The sequence below is a fragment of the Saccopteryx bilineata genome, chromosome 9, assembly GCF_036850765.1.
Source record: "Saccopteryx bilineata isolate mSacBil1 chromosome 9, mSacBil1_pri_phased_curated, whole genome shotgun sequence".
NCBI classification, from domain to species: Eukaryota; Metazoa; Chordata; class Mammalia; order Chiroptera; family Emballonuridae; genus Saccopteryx; species Saccopteryx bilineata.
The window spans coordinates 70,302,589-70,322,922 of NC_089498.1; the positions used below are offsets into that span (position 1 = coordinate 70,302,589).

At 43.0% G+C, this 20,334-nt stretch overlaps 1 protein-coding gene across 3 annotated transcripts in view; it reads left to right on the forward strand.

Annotated features, from left to right (window-relative positions):
* The window catches only part of MYPN (myopalladin), a 128,977-nt gene that overhangs the window by 45,194 nt on the left and 63,449 nt on the right, over positions 1-20,334 (forward strand). For all 3 annotated transcript variants that reach the window (XM_066243961.1, XM_066243962.1, XM_066243960.1), the window contains 4 exons: positions 2,884-3,059; positions 11,667-11,718; positions 14,504-14,618; positions 16,113-16,184. In XM_066243961.1, the coding sequence (XP_066100058.1) occupies positions 2,884-3,059; positions 11,667-11,718; positions 14,504-14,618; positions 16,113-16,184 (415 nt within the window). The remainder of the gene's footprint in view (positions 1-2,883; positions 3,060-11,666; positions 11,719-14,503; positions 14,619-16,112; positions 16,185-20,334) is intronic.

The following is a 20,334-nucleotide window of genomic DNA, read 5'->3' on the forward strand; positions in this document are numbered from 1 at the left end:
CTTATGCCACTATTGCTTGCTATGCTGATATTAGCTACCAGTATTTTAAAATTAACTACCTGTTCCAGAAGATGGAGGTTTAGCACCCCTTTACTAAACTAACACCTTTGTTGTTCCTTTCTGTACTGCCTCAATATAATCATAGCACACTTGTTTTAAAAAATATCTAATTGGCCCTGGCTGGTTGGCTCAGTGGTGGAGCGTCAGCCTGGCGTGTGGAGGTCCCCGGTTCAATTCCCGGCCAGGGCACACAGTAGAAGCACCCATTTGCTTCTCCACCCCTCCCCCTCTCCTTCCTCTCTCTCTCTTCCCCTCCCGCAGCCGAGGCTCTGATGGAGCAAGGATGGCCCGGGCACTGAGGATGGCTCCTTGGCCTCTGCCCCAGGCGCTGGAGTGGCTCTGGTTGCGGTGGGGCGACGCCCCCTGGTGGGCAGAGCGTCGCCCCATGGTGGGCGTGCCGGGTGGATCCCGGTCGGGCGCATGCGGGAGTCTGTCTGACTGTCTCTCCCGGTTTTTAGCTTCAGAAAAATACAAAAAACAACAACAACAACAAAAAACTAATTAGGTCCTGGCCGGCTGGCTCAGTGTATAGAGCCTGGTGTATGGACATAGCTGGTTTGATTTCCAGTCAGGGCACACAAGAGAAGTGACCATCTGCTTCTTTCTCTCCTCTCCCTTTTCTCCCCCTCTTCCCCTCCCGCAGCCAGTGGCTTGATTGGTCCAAGCATCGGCCTCAGGTACTGAGGATAGCTTGGCTGATTCAAGCATTGGCCCCAGATAGGGGTTTTCAGGTGAAACCCAATCAAGGCACATGCAGGAGTCTGTCTCATTGTCTCTGCTCCTCTCAGTTAAAAAATATACATATATTTAATGTTTACCTTTTTGTTACTATAGAAGTATCATTCATTGCCAAGTACAGAAGGGTAAAATGAATGGTTCTTTGATGGTACAACTTTTGATTATTGTCTTGTTTTTGTTTTTTTGTTTTGTTTTTTGTGCCTAGTTCTGTGATCCCATCACAAATTTGTCTCAATTCTTCAATACATTTGTAAGTCATCTCCTAAAATTCTGTTCCATGCAGTTAAGTCATCAGGCCCGTTTGTTTTTCCCTGGAGAAATCCTTCCTGAAGCCCTTCTTCCTCTTGCTCTGATGTGGATCAGCTGTTCTCACAGCCAGCAGCCCAGCCTTCATTCTGTGGCATCCCCTACCTTAAGAGAGGATGCAACCTGCTATGGGGATTTAAGTGCTCATTTCCCAAACTTGAAATCAATTACCCTATTTTAAGCTCCATGTCTCTTCCCTTGTTATTAGAGTGTTTCCATATCCCCAAACTTGTATCTCCGAATCCTGAAACTTGCTGGGGTTCTGATGCACAAATTGGCTTCTTTCATTGACATCCCCAAGTAGGCACTTGGTTTTCAGAGTTTTTAACTCTCCCACACTTCTTACACAATGCTGACATTCTGTATGCATAATCCTGCACCTTACTGTTAAATTTTTAACTATATATCTTGGGATTCTTTCTATATCTGTACATAGTGACCTTTCTCATTCTCTTTTTAGAGCTGCATAGTGTTCCATTATATGACTGGACCATAGTTTATTTTGCCAGTTCCCTAGTGATGGACACTTGGGTTGTTTCCAATCTTTTGTTATTTAAGTGAATAACCTGTGCATTTGCTGTTTTGTATGTATGCAGGTGTATCTGTGTGACAGATTCCCACAAATGGGATTGTTGGGTCTAAGGATAAATACATCTGTGATTTTGGCAGCTGTTGCCATACCCCTTTCATAGAAGTTGTACCACTTTACTTCCCCACCAGCAGCACATGGAGTGGCCACACTCTGACATTGTTGCCAATCTGTTACATGAGAAATGGGATTAGTGTCTTTTTCTCTTATTGTGCACTTTCACATTTTAAACTTTATTTTATGTATTATTCTGTTTAAACTTTTGGCCAAAAAGAACTTGTTATAATAAAAATTTCTAACTTTAAGTATACAGAATTAAAATAAAATAAAATAAAATATCATAACCTATAGAGACTTACTTAGGCCCTAGCTGGGTAGCTCCATTGATTAAAGTGTCTTCCCAATATGCCTTGGCTTGATCCTCAGTCATGGCACATACAAGAATCAACCAATGACTGCATAAATAAGTGGAACAACAAGTTCATATTTCTCTCTCTCTCTCTCTCTCTGTCTCTTGTTTGCTCTCCCCCTTCCTCTCTAAAATCAATAAAAAGAAAAAAGGAAAAAATATATACTTAAGTTATTTGCCAGAGTTGGGTCACTCCTGGATAAATGTCATCTATTCTCCTTACTTTGATGACTCAAATAATTAACCAAATAATTTTTATTTAGCTCTATTCTATGAACCTTTAATATTCCTTAGATTGCTTGTCAAATAAGATAAACTCGTACTTACTTAGTGTATTTAATGTATACTATAGAAAGCTGTAAGTTGTTTTTTTTAGGAGAAACCAAGTTGTACATCAAAGACTCTGCTTTTTCAAGTTGGCTGTATTTGCTTTCTCATCTGTCCTCTCACAGTTAGAGATATATTTTTTAATTTATGTGCCCTGACTTGGGATGGAACCCACAACCTTGGAATATGGAAACAAGGCTTTAACGAATTGAGCTACCCAACCAAGGCCTGTATTATTCTTAATAGAAGCCACTTTCTAATTTCCAGAGGAAAGGGTCAATGTGATTTGAATATTGCCAGGTTTCCTCATTGTTACAATTAAATTATACCATAGCAGTGGATTACTTAATGTTCTCACTCTAAATTTGTCAGTTTTCTTCTTAGGGAATATGTGGAGCCATCTCTGCTATTAATTCTCACATCTCAGTCATGTTCCACATTCCCTTCCTCACAGGTGGTATTGTGAAGGCAAGGAGCTTGAAAATTCCCCAGACATTCAAATTGTCCAGGCAGGAAATCTGCATTCACTGACCATTGCTGAAGCCTTTGAAGAGGACACAGGACGCTATTCCTGCTTTGCTTCTAACATCTATGGGACAGATTCAACCTCTGCTGAAATTTATATAGAAGGTAAAGCAAAATACTCTTGGAGCATGGCATTTACTGGTAAGATATCTAGTTATAATAAATAAATATTTTTTTTCTTTTGTATTTTTCTGAAGTTGGAAACGGGGAGATAGTCAGACAGACTCCCGCATGCGCCCGACGGGGATCCACCTGGCATGCCCACCAGGGGGCGATGCTCTGCCCATCTGAGGCGTTGCTCTGCTGCAACCAGAGCCATTCCAGTGCCTGAGGCAGAGGCCATGGAGCCATCCTCAGCATCCGGGCCAACTTTGCTCCAATGGAGCCTTGGCTGCGGGAGGGGAAGAGAGAGACAGAGAGGAAGGAGGGGGGAGGGGTGGAGAAGCAGATGGGCGCTTCTCCTGTGTGCCCTGGCTGGGAATCGAACCCGGGACTCCTGCACGCCAGGCCGACGCTCTACCACTGAGCCAACCGGCCAGGGCCTAGTAAATATTTATTGATGACCTTCTTGACCACTCTTCTAAGCAGTGAGGATAACAGCAGGGAACCTAAGAATAGACAAAAATTCTTAGGTTCATGGAAGATGGAATTTATATTGTAATGGAGAGACAGAAAGTAAATTATATAAATAAATAAATATATATAATATGATAGGTATATGATGTCAATGTAAGAAACATCCAAACCTGTAAGAATTTTTATGAGTTTATTTGAGCCAAACTGTTGACAATTTCTGGGAAGCAAAGTCTCAATGGGTTGAGAAAGTGCTTTGGAAAATAGCAGTCTCACCACCTATTTTACACATCAGAATCAAAGGGGAGGACAGCAGGGGGTTACATGAAACCAACTGGTAATAGTTTAGAGAGGTGGGAGAAACAAAGCAAGGAGATCTTTGGGATTGGATAAAAAGTAAAATATATGAACACATACTTTTTTATATAGGCAGGTATAAGAGAGTTAACAGTTAATATGGGAATAATAACAATGAGGGATTTGTGTTTTCTGCTCGGATGGGGTGGTTGTGCCTGAGGGGGGCTGGAAAAGATTTCTCTTATATTTCAAGGACATGTTACTCTTACATTTTAAAGGTATGTTATAGGTATGTTATCATAGATTAAAAAAAAACAGATAGGCTCAATTAAGATAAGCATTGACCTTTGTTAAAGAAAAATACCACCCTAGGACATGGCTACCCCCATGAATTGTTAGAAAGTTTTAATTTTAAACTACCCTATGTGGTTACTTTAGGCCTCTGAGTTTGCAAGGTCATCACTCAGGCCTCTCCTTAGCTTGCCAGGCTCAGCATGTGGCCTCTTTTTTGTCCTCAATGAAGTTGATCATCAATTCCAGTGTGTGTATGTGTGTGTGTGTGTGTTTTGAAAGTTGTGGGCAGGGGAAGAAGGGGCATTCCACATCAACAAGCAATTCTCCATGATAGCAGTTGGGTAGCCAACAATTTAGCTCAATTCTGACACCATCTACCTGTGAGTGTCAGATTCAATAGGTTAAGGGCTCTGTCTTACAAGAGAGCTCCCACCTCACTACAGATGCCAATCGCAAGTCATAGGTCCCCAGGTTACCCACAATTTCTATCTGGCTTGGATACAAATCAGAGATTCCTATAACCCCCAACTCAGATTTAATTAATTTGCTAGAGCATGTCACAAAACTTGGGAAAACACTTACTTTCATCAACCAGTTTATTAAACGATTTGATAAAAGATACAGATGAACAACTAGATGAAGAGATAAAGAGGGTGAGGTTTAAGAGAGTCCTGAGTGTAGGAGCTTCTATCCATGTGGAGTTGAGGTGTGTCACCCTCCTGGTGTGGATGTGTTCACCAGCCTGAAGCTCTCCAAAGCCCCGTACTATTAGGATTTTAAGGAAGCTTCCTCATGTGGATATGATCAATTATTAACTCAATTTCCTGCCCTTATTCACTCTCTGAGGGATAGGGGTGGGGCTGAATATTTCAAGCTTCTGATCATGGCTTAGTCTTTCTGGTGGCCAGTCCCCATCCAGGAACCAGAGAGGAGCCCACCCAATTACCTCATTTGAACAAAAGAGGCATCTAGTGCTCTTATCATTTAGTAATTTACAAGAGTTTTAGGAACCCTGTGTCAGAGATGGGGCCAAAGACATAGAACAAGAGATGCTCCAAAGTGTTCATCACTTGAGAAATTATAATGGTCATAGGATTTCTGTGCCAGGAACAGGGACAGTGACCAATATATATTTTTCCTGTTATTTTACAGTATATACAAACACTATGGAAAAAATAGAAAGGAAGAAAAGGGGATAAGAACTATGAATGTGTGTGTGCATGCATTTGTGTGCTTGTAGGTGTGTGTGTGTGTGTGTGTGTGTGTGTGTGTGTAGACTCCTGTAAAGCCATTAGCCAGGGCCACTATCACAGCAGCCTGGCCTATGCAGGATTGCATTGGATTCGGACAGTCGGTAAAGAAACAACGGAGCCAAAAACTGATGGGCCATCATCGTTAATCCTAGCTTGCACCCAGCGGGCAAGTAAAAACACACACTGGGCTCCAAAACCCACTCACATTCAGTGCCTTACAAAGCCACTGACTTATCCGAGTTTCCTAGAATCAAAGGTTTCTAGCTCACCAGACTTATTCACCTCTGTTCCCCATCTCCTTCCTTCTCCCAGATACAAACTGTGCACAAACTGGCCTCTCACTCAACACTCCGCCATCTTGGCTGCTTCTCCTGGCCTCCTCCACGTGGCCTCTCTCTGCTCTCTGCTGCTAATGATAATCTCAGGAACCAAGAGAGCAAGCTACTGTTCTGCTCCCATTTTATAGTGTAGAATTCAAAACCTTTAATCCAATATACAAAATAGGGAAGTCTCTGATACAAAGTCACTTCTCTGAGGCATGATGGGATTGCACCAACCCACATCAAAAAAGGTGGGAAAGGCTTAATCTTAAAACCAAGCCCCAGGCTACAAGGATTCTGCCTGCCCACAGCCTGCCCCCAACACACATTACTACTACGGGCGACAGCTTCCATGTGGGCAGTGCCATCTTTAACAAAGTGAACATAATATATTGAATATTTTATCTGCCCAACAACTGCAATTCTAGATAAGGTGATCAAGGAAGAACTCACTAACTAGGTGACATATAGTGAAGACTTGGAGGAAGTAAAGGAGTGAGCCACAAGGATATTCAAAGAAAAAGAACTTTAGGCAGAAAAATCAGTAAGTGCAGTGACCCTCAGGTGGGAGTGTGTTGGTATCAACACACAGAGCTGAGCCAATGTGGCCAGGGTGGAGCAAACAAGGAAGAAAGGATCAAGCAGGTCAAAAGTTCAAGATGGGCTCAAGATGGGAGGAAGCAGATAAACAGATTATGTAGATCCTTGTAGGTCATTTGCAAAAATTTTGACTTTTACTCTGAGGGAGATGGGAAGCTATGAAGAATTCTGAGCAGAGATGTGACAAGATCTGACTTAGCTTTTAACACGAGCAGTCTGGGTGCTGACCAGTTTGCTCAGTGGATAGAGCATCGAACTGGTGTGCGAACATCCTGGGTTCCATCCCCACTCAGGGCACACATGAGAAGCGACCATCTGCTTCTCTTCCCCTCCTTTTCCCACTTCTCTCTTTCTTCCCCTTTCACAGCCAGTGTCTCAATTAGTCCAAGCATTGACCTCAGGCACTGAGCATAGCTCAGTTGATTCGAGCATTGGTCCCAGATGGGGGTTGCCAGGATCCCCTTCATTGCACATGTGGGAGATTGTCTCTCCATCTCTCCCCCACTTACTTAAAAAATAGAAACCCAAAACAAACAACAACAACAAAAAAAAAACAACCAGGGTCAGTGTAAAGCCAGGAGCCACGGCCAGGGCCACTATCACAGCAGCCACCTGGCAAATGCAGGTTCGCATTGGATTTGGACAGTCGGTAAAGAAACAACGAAGCCAAAAACTGGTGGGCCATAGTCTTTAATTCTAGCTTGCACCCAGTGGGCAAGTAAAAATACACACTGGGCTCCGAAACCCACTCACATTCAGTGCTCACAAAGCCACTGACTTATCCGAATTTCCTAGAATCAAAGGTTTCTAGCTCACCAGCCTTATTCTCCTCAGTTCCCCATCTCCTTCCTAATCCCAGATACAAACTCTACACAAACTGGCATCTCACTCAGCACTCCGCCATCTTGGCTGCTTCTCCTGGCCTACTCCACGTGGCCTCCTTCTGCTCTCTGCTCTGCTCTCTCCTCTAATCATCCCAGGAACCAAGAGCGCAAGCTCCCGTTCTACCCCTATTTTATAGTGTAGCTTCACAACCTTTAATCCAATATACAAAATAGGGAAGTCTCTACTACAAAGTCACTTCTCTGAGGTATGATGGGATTGTACCGCCCCACATCAAAAAGGGTAGGAAAGGCTTAATCCCAAAACCAAGCCCCAGGCTACAAGGATTCTGCCTGCCTTTAGCCCACCCCAACACACATTAATATCACCTGGGCGACGGCCTCCTCATGGGCAGCGTAATCTTTAACAAAGTGAGCATAATACATTTTATCTGCCCAACAGCCAGCCTGGTTCCTGGGTGAGAATATACTCCAGAGATTCAATGGTAGTAGTATGGAGACCATTTGGGAGCTTTGGAAAGGCATTTATATCAGTGCCAAATTCATATGAATGAATTTAGAGAATAAATTAATTTATATCCTTGTATATCCTTATCTATGATAAGGTTTTGTTTCCATTTATCTTGTCCCCTAATTTTTTTCTGGGAACCATTCTTTATCACTTTTATCAGTGTAAAGCCAGGAGCCAGGGCCAGGGCTACCATCGCAGCAGCCACCTGGCCCATGCAGGTTCGCATTGGATTCGGACATTCGGTAAAGAAACAATGGAGCCAAAAACTGATAGGCCATTTTCTTTAATTCTAGCTTGCACCCGGCGGGCAAGTAAAAAACTACACACTGGGCTCCAAAACCCACTCACACTCAGTGCTCACAAAGCCACTGACTTATCCGAGTTTCCTAGAATCAAAGGTTTCTAGCTCACCAGCCTTATTCTCCTCAGTTCCCCATCTCCTTCCTTCTCCCTGTACAAACTCTGCACAAACTGGCATCTCACTCAGCACTCCGCCATCTTGGCTGCTTCTGCTGGCCTCCTCCACGTGGCCTCCTTCTGCTCTCTGCTCAGCTCCCTCTGCTCTCTCATGCTAATCATCCCAGGAATCAAGAGAGCAAGCTCCCTCTCTGTCCCCATTTTATAGTGTAGAAATCCAAACCCTTAATCCAATATACAAAATAGGGAAGTCTCTAAAACAAAGTCACTTATCTGAGGCATGATTGGATTGTACTACCCCACATCAAAAAGGGTGGGAAAGGCTTAATCCCAAAACCAAGCCCCAGGCTACAAGGATTCTCAACACACATTAATATCACCTGGGCGACGGCCTCACATGGGCAGCACCATCTTTAACAAAGTGAGCATAATATATTTTATCTGCCCAACAATCAGCTATTATACCAGGGGTCCCCAGACTACGGCCCGTGGGCCACATGCGGCCCCCTGAGGCCATTTATCCGGCCCCCACCGCACTTCTGGAAGGATACCTCTTTCATTGGTGGTCAGTGAGAGGAGTATAGTTCCCATTGAAATACTGGTCAGTTTGTTGATTTAAATTTACTTGTTCTTTATTTTAAATATTGTATTTGTTCCCGTTTTATTTTTTTTACTTTAAAATAAGATATGTGCAGTGTGCATAAGGATTTGTTCATAGTTTTTTTATAGTTGGGCCCTCCAACGGTCTGAGGGACAGTGAACTGGCCCCCTGTGTAAAAAGTTTGGGGACCCCTGTATTATACCTTATTTATGCCTTGGTTTCAGCACTCAAATATTATTATTATGGTAAGGCTGGTACTGTCTCATTCTTCTATATCTCCAATATAGTGCCAAGTATAGAGTAGGTACTTGTATGGCCAGTAGCCACGGCCACCATCACAGCCGCCTGGCCCATGCAGGTTCGAATTTGATTCAGTCAGATGGTAATGAAACAACAGAGCCAAGAACTGGTGGACCATTACCTTTAATCCTAGCTTGCACCCGGCGGGCAAGAAATACACACAGTGGGAAAACACTTCTCTTTCCATTCAGAGCTTCCAAAGACACTGACTTATCTGAGTTTCCTAGAATCAAAGGTTTCTACCTCACCAGCCTTATTCACCTCTGTTCCCCATCTCCTTCTCTCTGCACAAACTCTGTACAAACTGGCTTCTCCTTCAGCATTCCGCCATCTTGGCTGCTTCTCCTCTCCTCCACCAGGCCTTTCTCTGCTCTCCCCCAGCATGGGCTCCTCTGCCCCATTTTAAAGTGTAGAAATCAAAGCCTTTAATCCAATATACAAACAAGGAAGTCTCTGATACAAAGTCACTTAGGGTGGGAAAGGCTTAGTCTTAAAACTAAGCCTTAGGGTATAACGAGCCTGCCTGCTTATAGCCTGTCCCCCACACCCAATGCAAACTATAAGTGAGGAAACATATATATCACATTTACACACTTATTTGACCGACAGTACTGATAAACATTTATTGAATAGATATGTGAATAATGATAATGATAATGATAATGAATAATGCATGAATAAAAATATGTTGTATGTTTTCTTTGTCAATTTTTTCTTTTTTTCTTTTTCTGAAGCTGGAAAGGGGAGGCAGTCAGACAGAGTCCCGCATGCACCCTACCGGGATCCACCCAGCACGCCCACCAGGGAGCAATGCTCTACCCATCCAGGGCGTCCTCTATCACGACCAGAGCCACTCCAGTGCCTGGGGCAGAGGCTGAGGAGCCATCCCCAGCACCTGGGCCATCTTTTTGCTCCAATGGAGCCTCGGCTGCGGGAGGGAAAGAGAGAGACAGAGAGGAAGGGGGGGTGGAGAAGCAGATGGGCGCTTCTCCTGTATGCCCTGGCCGGGAATCGAACCCAGGACTCCTGCACGCCAGGCCGACACTCTACCACTGAGCAAACCGGCCAGGGCTTCATTGTCAAATTTTTGAAGTACAATAAATGCCTCCAGACTTAGCTCTGTTAAGTCTTCCTGGAATTTACTATGTTGAGAAGTAAATCCAGGATCAAAGCTCTGCTAGCAATGCTGAGATTGGATCGCTGATTCTTTCAATTTGTGGCAACAGAATTTCAAACACCCCCACTCTTAAGATGAAATGTAACTTGTTAATATTAGGACTGGACGGAAGAGCATCCGCCTACACCTACAATGTTTGGAATCCAATGTAATCCCTTCTTTTATTTAATCTGTATAGGTCAAGGGAAAGAGGATTTATGTCTGCAAAGACTGTTTTGTTAGTAAAAAGGCATCAGCTGGTGTTTTATCTACAAGAACACTTGGAATTTGAACCAGTTAATTTGAACCCTATCACTAATTAGCCATATAACCATGAGCAAGTCCTTCAACTACTTAGGGCCTATTTCCTCATCTGTGAAAGTTAGTGTTAGTGTTAGTGTAGGGCAACACTGGGTTCATTTACAGGTCTGAAATTCTGAAGGTCTTCAAATGCCTAGAAACCAGTTTAAGAAATTTTCATCTGTTGGGCAAATAAGTTTGTAAAATCTGTATTTTCTGGTTTTGCTCACTTTTATTGTTAAAAATGGCCACTACCCAGGTGAAAGGGTTCATTACCAGCTTGAGAGGGGCCATTGTTATGCTAATGTTTACTAGAAGAGAGATTCTGCCCCCACCACTGAGAGGTGCAAGAGGATTTCTTTTTCTCCCTTCCTGGATCCCTTGCCCTCCGTGGGAAAAGCAGGTTTTGGGCTTTTACTGTGGCTTGCCTGTCCTGGTGAGACACCAATAAACAGAATGACTCACCATCCTCCGACTCCACCATTTCTTTACCATCTGCCCGAATTCAATGAGAACCTGCATGTGAATGACCACAATGGCGTCCCCTGGCTATACATCATCTTAAATTTTTCATGTCTTGCCTGACCAGGAGGTGGTGCAGTGGATAGAGCGTTGGACTTGGATGCAGAGGACCCAGGTTTGAGATCCTGAGGTCACCAGCTTGAACATTGGCTCATCTGGCTTGAGCAAAATGCTCACCAGCTTGGACCCAAGGTCGCTGGCTCAAACAAGGGGTTACTCGGTCTGCTGAAGGCACACCGTAAAGGCACATGTGAGAAAGCAATCAATGAACAACTAAGCTGTCACAATGAAAAAATGATGATTGATGCTTCTCATCTCTCTCCGTTCCTGTCTGTCTGTTCCTATCTATCCCTCTCTCTGAAAAAAAAAAAATTTCATGTCTTGCCTGAACAGGCGGTGGTGCAATGGATAGAGCATCAGATTAGGATGCGAGGGGCCCAGGTTCGAGACCCCGAAGTTGCAACTTGAGTGCGGGCTCATCTGGTTTGACAAGGTTCACCAGCTTGAACCCAAGGTCGCTGGCTCGAGCAAGAGGTCACTTGGTCTGCTGTAGCCCCCCCCCCATCAAGGCACATATGAGAAATAAATCAATGAACAACTAAGAAACCACAATGAATAATTGATGTTTCTCATCTCCCTCTCTTCCTGTCTGTCTGTCCTATCTGTCTGACTCTCTCTCTGTCTGTGCCACAAAACAAAATTCATGTCTTGTTTTTATTTTTCCAGGGGCTTCTTCTTCTGACTCAGAAGGGGACCCTAACAAAGAAGAGATGAATCGGTAATTCTAATTTTGCTCTAATTAGTGACTTCTCCCTCTAATTCGCTGCCTTATTCACATGGCTTCAGTGCAATTCCTCCTTTCTTTCTGCCTCTTCATGCCAATCGCCTCCTTACAGGTGCTCCAACCTTTTTCTCTTTTATAGTGTTCAAATACAACCAGTGATTCTCTAAAAGATAATTCAGATCCTATCATTTCCCTTACTTAAAAAAATAATATCTATGACAAAATAAAACAAAATAACAACATTTAAAAAAATCTTAACACTGCCCTGGCCGGTTGGCTCAGTGGTAGAGCATTGGCCTGGCGTGCGGGAGTTCCGGGTTTGATTCCTGGCCAGGGCACACAGGAGAAGCACCCATCTGCTTCTCCACCCCTCCCCCTCTCCTTCCTCTCTGTCTCTCTCTTCCCCTCCCACAGCCAAGGCTTTATTGGAGCAAAGTTGGCCCGGGCGCTGAGGATGGCTCTGTGGCCTCTGCCTCAGGCGCTAGAATGGCTCTGATTGGGGCAGAGTGACACCCCAAGATGGGCAGAGCATCACCGCCTGGTGGGCGTGCCAGGTGGATCCCGGTTGGGCGTGTGCGGAAGTCTGTCTGACTGCCTCCCCGTTTCCAAATTCAGAAAAATAAAATAAATAAATAAAATAAAATAAAAATAAAAAATCTTAACATGGCATAGAAAGCCTTATTCATTAGAGTATCATCCAAGCTTTCCTGCCCCCTCTCGTTCATTCCCCACCTCAAGCTCTCTACAGTCCTGCCATCTCACTCAAACAATGTATGGTTCATTTCACCCCTTTCTTCAAGCTGTTCCCTTTGCTAGGAATGCCCTCCCTCCTTCTCTGCCTGGGCTTCAAAACCCAGTCAAGTTCTATCATAAACTTCTCCTCCATTGCACATTTATCACTCCTTTCTCAAGGATCTCATAACATGGTTACAAGCCTAATGGGTGTGAATTTTGATATATACACTTAAATAAGCAAGAAATATCTCATTTGTTTATTTTCTTTAGATCTACTTGTAGTAGTTAGGATTTAGCTTTCATTATGTGTGATAAATATTCAAAATAATGACTTAAATAAGACATTTATTCCTTATTTACATAAAAATATGAATTTAGCTGGTAAGATGGCTCCATAGTCCACTGATGGGGTCCAGACTGCTTCCAACTTTCTGCTTCATCTCATTCTAAGTTGTGGCCTCACCTTCCTAGTCTACAATGAAAGAAATAAGCTCATGCCCTGCCTTCCTTTTTAGGTGATCTCTCTTATATCCCACACATCACTATCCCTCATATCCCATGACCAGAAGGTAGTCATGTGGCCACACCTACCTTCAATGAACGTTGGGAAATAGTCTTTATTTGGAGTAGCCAAGTAAAGGAGTCAGGAGTTCTATTATTTAAGAAATAGAAAATTGATGTTTTGGAACTTTGATAGCCTCTGTATCACCACATTATTCTGCTGCTGAGACCCCAACTTTTAGGGCAAGGAAAATATTTAATCATTCATTATTGGAGTTCCCCTTCCTCCTCCATGGTTGTGGAAAGATCTTTGGTATATAGATATGGATACAGTTAGTGTTTGATATTACACTGATCTGTGCATCTTACATAAATTATCTTATTTAACCCTTACAAAAATCCTAAGAGGTGAAAATTATTATTTTCCCATTTTAGAGATGAGGAAGCTGAGGCAGACAGAGGTAACATCTAAACAAAAGGGAAGCCCATTCTGTCATCGGTCATCTACCACCACAGGTTATGGGGGAGAGGCCCATGTCCCAGACCTCAAGGTCCCTTCGAAACCAATTCTTTGTTGCTCTTGATATGCTTGGGTACTGATATCTTTAGCAAAAGTGAGACCCATAGGGGTTATCATCCCTTTTGGACTCAGATTCTTCCTCTTATTCTCTGGCAAGACCCACAAAACTAAAATAATCTCCCCTTTGCAGCCTATTCAAGAATATTACTTGTATCTCTCGCTCTTCAATAATCTCTTTAGTTTGTATAAACTTGAAGAGCTCATTAACTCAGGCTGTTTCTGCTTTTTGCCATTCCAACATCCCAGAAGCAAAGATTTACAAAACCTCTCCTCTTATTTGAAATGAGAGAGCGAAGGAAAATACATAGGGCAACAACAAAACAGATCTCAAAAAATTATCTTCTGCACATGCTCTGTCATAGCACTTGGTTGGATTCTCAGTTGTGAATATACAAAAGTCCCAGCTTGCCTGACCAGGTGGTGGCACAGTGGATAGAGCATCGGACTGGGATGTGGAGGACCCAGGTTCGAGACCCAAGGTCACCAGCTTGAGCGCCGGCTCATCTGGTTTGAGCAAGGCTCACCAGCTTAAACCCAAGGTCACTGGCTTGAGCAAGGGATCACTCACTCTGCTGTAGCCCTCCCAGTCAAGGCACATATGAGAAAACAATTACTGAGAAACTAAGGTGCCGCAACAAAGAATTGTTGCTACTCATCTCTCTCCCTTCCAGTCTGTCTGTTCCTTTCTCTATCTCTGTCAAAAAAAACAAACAAGCAAACGAACAATCAAACCAGCTTGGTTCAGAGTGACTAACTCAAGGACAGGAGTGGTATTTCTTATCATCTTCCTGTTTATATTTAACAAAGTATGTAGCAAAGAAGCCCTCAGTATTTGTAGAATATTGTTGACCAAAGATTTGTATTACATCTAACTATAAGCAGGGATAATATTACTAACTTTGCTGAAAGAATTTTTACAAACAATGATAGGTCTGTTTTATCTATATTTTCATCATTTTTCAGAATCCAGAAGCCCAATGAGGTGTCATCCCCTCCCACTACTTCTGCAGCTGTTCCTTCAGCAGTACCCCAAACCCAGCATGCTGTGGTCCAGCCAAGAGTGTCAACCATCCAGCAGGTACAAGAGTCTAAGTGAAACACAAGTACCATAGACTGGGACAGGCAGCCACTGTGACTATGACCAGCTTGTATGGTCATGTTCTTCTCTATTACACCTTCATAATGATCTTGGGCAGTACACTTCCGTGATCATGATAATCCGTACTTCTGATGCAGGGTATCAGTGGCTCCTGTTGCTTTGGGAACAAATGGTCTAGCTTCCTAAGCAAATATCATAGGAAAATAAACTCTTTACAAATTAGTCTTTAATATTCCAGCTTTATTGGGAGTAGGGTACTGATCACATATAGAGTTGTCACAATGACCCAGGATACTCTGTATTGTGAAACTCAATTTCATGGAGCTGTAAAGAATTCTATTTTCTAAGAGAGCAATTATAAAATTACTTTTTAAAATACACTCAAAGTTCCCATTCCTTAAGTTGATGATGATAATGATGATGATGATATTAATACATGTTTAGTGTAAAAACATTTTAAAAATACAGAAGTATACTAAGTAGAAACTGTCATCAAGGTTCTATTTCCATACCCCCACTCCTCAGAGGTGCTTTCTCTTAATAGTTTCTAGCAGGCCCTGGCCAGTTGGCTAAGTGGATAGAGCATCAGCCCGAAACAACATATGGATGTTTTGGGTACTATTCCTGGTCAGGGCACACAGGAGAAGTGACTATCTGCTTCTCCCCACCTAATTTCCCTCTTCTTTCCCTCTTCCTCACCCACAGCCAGTGGCTCAACTGGCTTGAGTGTGGCTCCAGGCACTGAGGGATAGCTCCGTGGAGTGAATCAGCCTTAGGCACTAAAAATAGCTCGGTACTCAAGTGTTGTCCCAGATGAGAATGCCTGGTATATCGTGGTTGGGGTGCATGCAGGAGTCTGCCTCAACTATCTCCCCTCCTCTCTCTTAAAAAAAAAAAAAGGTTTCTAGCAAACAGCTTCATACATTTTTTAGGCATACAAACTGCTCACAAAAATTAGAGGATATTTCAAAATAAATATGAAGCTATAAAATATCCCCTAATTTTTGTGAGCAGTATATATGAAAATATATGCATGCATGTACTTCTAAAAATATAAAATCATACTAATCTGAACATATTTATAATGTGTTGTAATACATTTATTGACTAAAAGCCATTAAAAATATATATAAACAGTTACTTATCTAACCCATTTAGTAATGCAGAGGAGATCACATTTTAGTTCTAATCCAGTAGTTTTCAAATTGTGATCTGTGAAGACTCAGTTCTATGGAACCTCTTCAGGGATTTAGGATTAATTACATAGCTCTCTGTGAGACATGGGCACATATTGATAAACAACATGATCTAGAAAGAAAAACAATTAATTCAGTATAAAATTTGAAGTTTGTGATTCATGGACTTAGTGTCATTCTTTAGGTTGTAGATTAATTTCATACACCAAATTCTATAAATGTGTTCTGTCTGATAATGCTAGTGACAAGAAATCTATTGTTCATTCCCTTCTAACAGTGTCAGAGCCCTACCAACTATTTGCAAGGATTGGATGGAAAACCTATTGTTGCAGCTCCTGTGTTTACAAAGGTAATTGAAATATTAGTTCTTCCTGTCATAAAATATACTACAATACCCAAACAAAGCTGTAGGTGCAGTATTTGCTGATTTTATCTCAGGGTTTAGGTCTGTTATGAGTACATTGTAGGATTTGGAATTTTTAGTAGTTGCTACCATGTCTTTCAAGTTCCAAATTTTAAATAACAGTTTGTCTAATGAAAGAAATGCCTTCCCCATTCACCACATTGATCTCTATGCCCATCCTATTGCTGTTAAACACAATAGCCACACCTAGGAGTCAGGTGATAAGCTTTTATTCACTTAATATTCCAAAAGTGTCTCTGGACAAACTTTCAAAAGAATTAAGTTGCACCAAAAGAATGTCTTTGGAGCTCAAGGACTTGCACTTAAATGTTCTTACAAGGCTTACACAAAGCCTCACTCTAGAACAAAGAGTCCCATTTTTCTATTTCCTGACATCAACTCTTGTGGTGGCATTAATTCTGAGTCTCATAGTCTTTGTATTAGAACTAAAAATTTTACTCAAGCACTTTCATTTTCAAATGGGAAAAAAAACAAAACAACAAGGGAAGTCCAGAGAAACTAAGCAATTTATCCAACATTACAAAACTAATTAGCAGCAGAAGCAGGACTAGAAACAAGTTCTCCCAATCCTCGCTCTATTGTTTTTTCCCTTATATAACATTGACTTGTTTATGTGCTATACAAGGCAATATATAAAAAGGTAAAAAAATTTCCTGACCAGGCAGTGGCGCAATTGATAGAGCATCGGACTGGGATGTGGAATGACCCAGGTTTTATACCCCGAGGTTGCCAGCTTGAGCACGAGCTCAACTGGCTTGAAGAAAAAAAAAAAGCTCAACAGCTTGGACCCAAGGTCGCTGGCTCGAGCAAGGGGTTACTCAGTCTGTTGAAGGCCCACAGTCAAGGCACATATGAGAAAGCAATCAATGAACAACTAAGGTGTTGCAATGAAAAACTGATGATTGAGCCTGACCAGGCGGTGGCACAGTGGATAGAGTGTCTGCCTGGGATGCGGAGGACCCAGGTTCGAGACCTCAAGGTTGCCAGCTTGAGCACGGGCTCATCTAGTTTGAGCAAAAAGCTAACTAGCTTGGATTCAAGGTCACTGGCTCGAGCAAGAGGTTACTTGGTCTGCTGAAGGCCCATGGTCAAGGCACATATGAGAAAGCAATCAATGAACAACTAAGGTGTCGCAACAAAAAACTGTTGATTGATGTTTCTCATCTCTCTCCATTCTGCCTGTCTGTCCCTATCTATCCCTCTCTCTGACTCTCTCTCTGTGAAACAAACAAAAAACCCCAAAAACTGATGATTGATGCTTTTCATCTCTCTCTGTCTGTCCCTATCTATCCCTCTCTCTGACTCTCTCTCTCTGTCCCTGTAAAAATAAATAAATAAATAAATAATAATTTAAAAAAAAATTTAAAGGTAAAAAATTTAGTAACATGGATATTATTTGGTATTATAAAGATCACATGAATGGGGTGTCAGTGTTCACGCCCTGCCCTGCCCTCACTCCCTCTGTCCACGCTGGCCTCTGGTGGGCCCATGCTGGCCGACCCCAGTCCTTCCCCACCCCACTCCCATGTCCAGCTGCCTCCTTGGCAGTGACACCTGCAGCCCAGCCATCTCAGGTATAACCCAGCCAGAGTGACTCAGGGTCCCTGGGCTGGCAGTTCTCACCGAGTCCGCTTATACTTGATGCACCCTTTCGCTCAGCATTTAGCACTCGCATATTGATCTCTCCCTCTCTCTCCCCCTTCCTGCCCGCCCCCACACCACCAACCAAGGGGTTCCAGCATTACTGTGGGGAGTTTTGTGTTCCCACAGTTCTGAGGCCCTGAGGGGCCCAGAGCAGTGCCCCCGATCAGTCTGGCCACGCCCTTCACGAGTCCCCGCCCCTCCCACCTGCACTCACGCTCATAGCCAATCCCATCAGCTCCCTCTTTAAAACAGACCCGGGGCCCTGGCCAGTTGGCTCAGCTGTGGAGCGTCGGCCTGGCGTGCAGGGGACCCGGGTTCGATTCCCGGCCGGGGCGCATAGAGGAGGCGCCCATTTGCTTCTCCACCCCCGCCCCCTCCTTCCTCTCTGTCTCTCTCTTCCCCTCCCGCAGCCGGGGCTCCGTTGGAGCGAAGATGGCCCGGGCGCTGGGGATGGCTCCTTGGCCTCTGCCCCGGGCGCTGGAGTGGCTCTGGTCGCCCGCAGGGCGACCCCCCGGAGGGGCAGAGCATCGCCCCCTGGTGGGCAGAGCATTGCCCCTGGTGGGCGTGCCGGGTGGATCCCGGTTGGGCGCATGCGGGAGTCTGCCTGACTGTCTCTCCCCGTTTACAGCTTCAGAAAGAAAAAAAAAAAGAAAAAAAAAAAAAGATCACATGAATGGAATCAACACCTGGATCTATAATTTATTGTGTGTATGAATGCCAACTTAGGCCCAGAGATATTTTATCCTCCCAGAAGTATGCTTTAGTTTAGAGCAATAGTTCTCTATTCATTTTTTTTGTTTTTTTTTAGAGAGAGAGAAATAGAGGGGAGAAGCAGGAAGCATTAAGTCATAGTAATTGCTTTCTGCACAGCTAGTGCTCGACTTATAACCATGATTGGTTCTGACAGGCCGGTCGTAACACGATTTGGTCGTAAGTTGAGTAAGCTATATGTACAGTACTGTGAAATGATGTTATAAAAATCTTTAAGTTGTATTTTATCATAATTTTCTTTCATTATTGTTATATATCATAATTTTCTTTGTTCATTTTATGCCATTTGTATCATCTCTACACCATTTTGTTTCTTATTTTTACATTTGTCAGGTTTAAGTAAAACACTGCATTACCAGTACAACTGGTTTAATATTTGCAAAGACAATTTCCTCTTGGTAGACATCTTGGGAGGAGTTTGATGAAAAATATTCAAGACACAAAACACAAATTGCTGTACCGAGTCTGGGATAACAGTTGAAATGGTGCACGTGGAGATGGTAGTGCTGCCGGAAGCTGGTCCGCACTGTCATACACCCAGCTGGGCAACACTTGCGCTGCCAGACGCAGAGCAGTCGTGGCTAACGATTGTGGTTGTAAAGTTGAATGGTCATAAGTTGCATAAGTCATAAGTCGATCAATATTTGTATATGCCTTGACTGGGCAAGCCCAGGGTTTTGAACCAGTGACCTCAGCATTCCAAATTGACACTTTATCCACTAAGCCACCACAGGTTAAGCTTAGAGCAATAGTTCTCATGAGAGTTAATTTGCCCCTCAGTGGACATTTGGCAATGTCTCAAGACATTTTTAGTTGTCACAACTGGGAGATTGTGCTACTGGCCAACAGAGATGCTACTAAACATCCTGCAATGTTGGACAGAAAGAGAGCCTCCCACAACAGAGACTTATCCCGACCAATGCCAATACTCTTGGGACTGAGAAATTATGATTTAGAGCATAATGGCAAAAATTATGTCATTTCCAATGAGTACTGATTCTAAAGGAAGAGCTAAAACCACAACTTCTGTCCATTTTAGGGCAGTTCCATCATTTCGGTTCATTCAAGATGGTTTTCCAAAATCAACCAAAGTCTAGAGCAGGGGTCGGGAATCTTTTTGGCTGAGAGAGCCATGAACACCACATATTTTAAAATGTAATTTCGTGAGAACCATACAACGACTGTGTACCTTACGCATTATCCAATAAAAATTTGGTGTTGCCCCGGAGGACAGCTGTGATTGGCTCCAGCCACCCGCAACCATGAACATGAGCGGAGGGAAATGAATGGATTGTAATACATGAGAATGTTTTATATTTTTTAACGTTAATATTTTTTTATTAAATATTTGTCTGCGAGCGAGATGAAAAAGAGCCATAGGTTCCCGACCCCTGGGCTAGAGTGAGGTTTGTTTATCCATACCCATATCAGTTGGGTCAACTTTCTTATGTAAAACAAGGTACTTCTTGCTTTTTCAGATTCATTTCTTATAACCTGCTTTTAGAATTTCAGCATGGCTATTTTCAAAGACTTGAAGTAGGAAAGCAACATGTTGTGACGATGAATACAAGATTTTGATGAAGTGATAAATGGATGTGTGTGTACAATATAGCTAATGCAGCTACCTGTAACTGTCTCTTATTTCATGGCAAAGTCACTT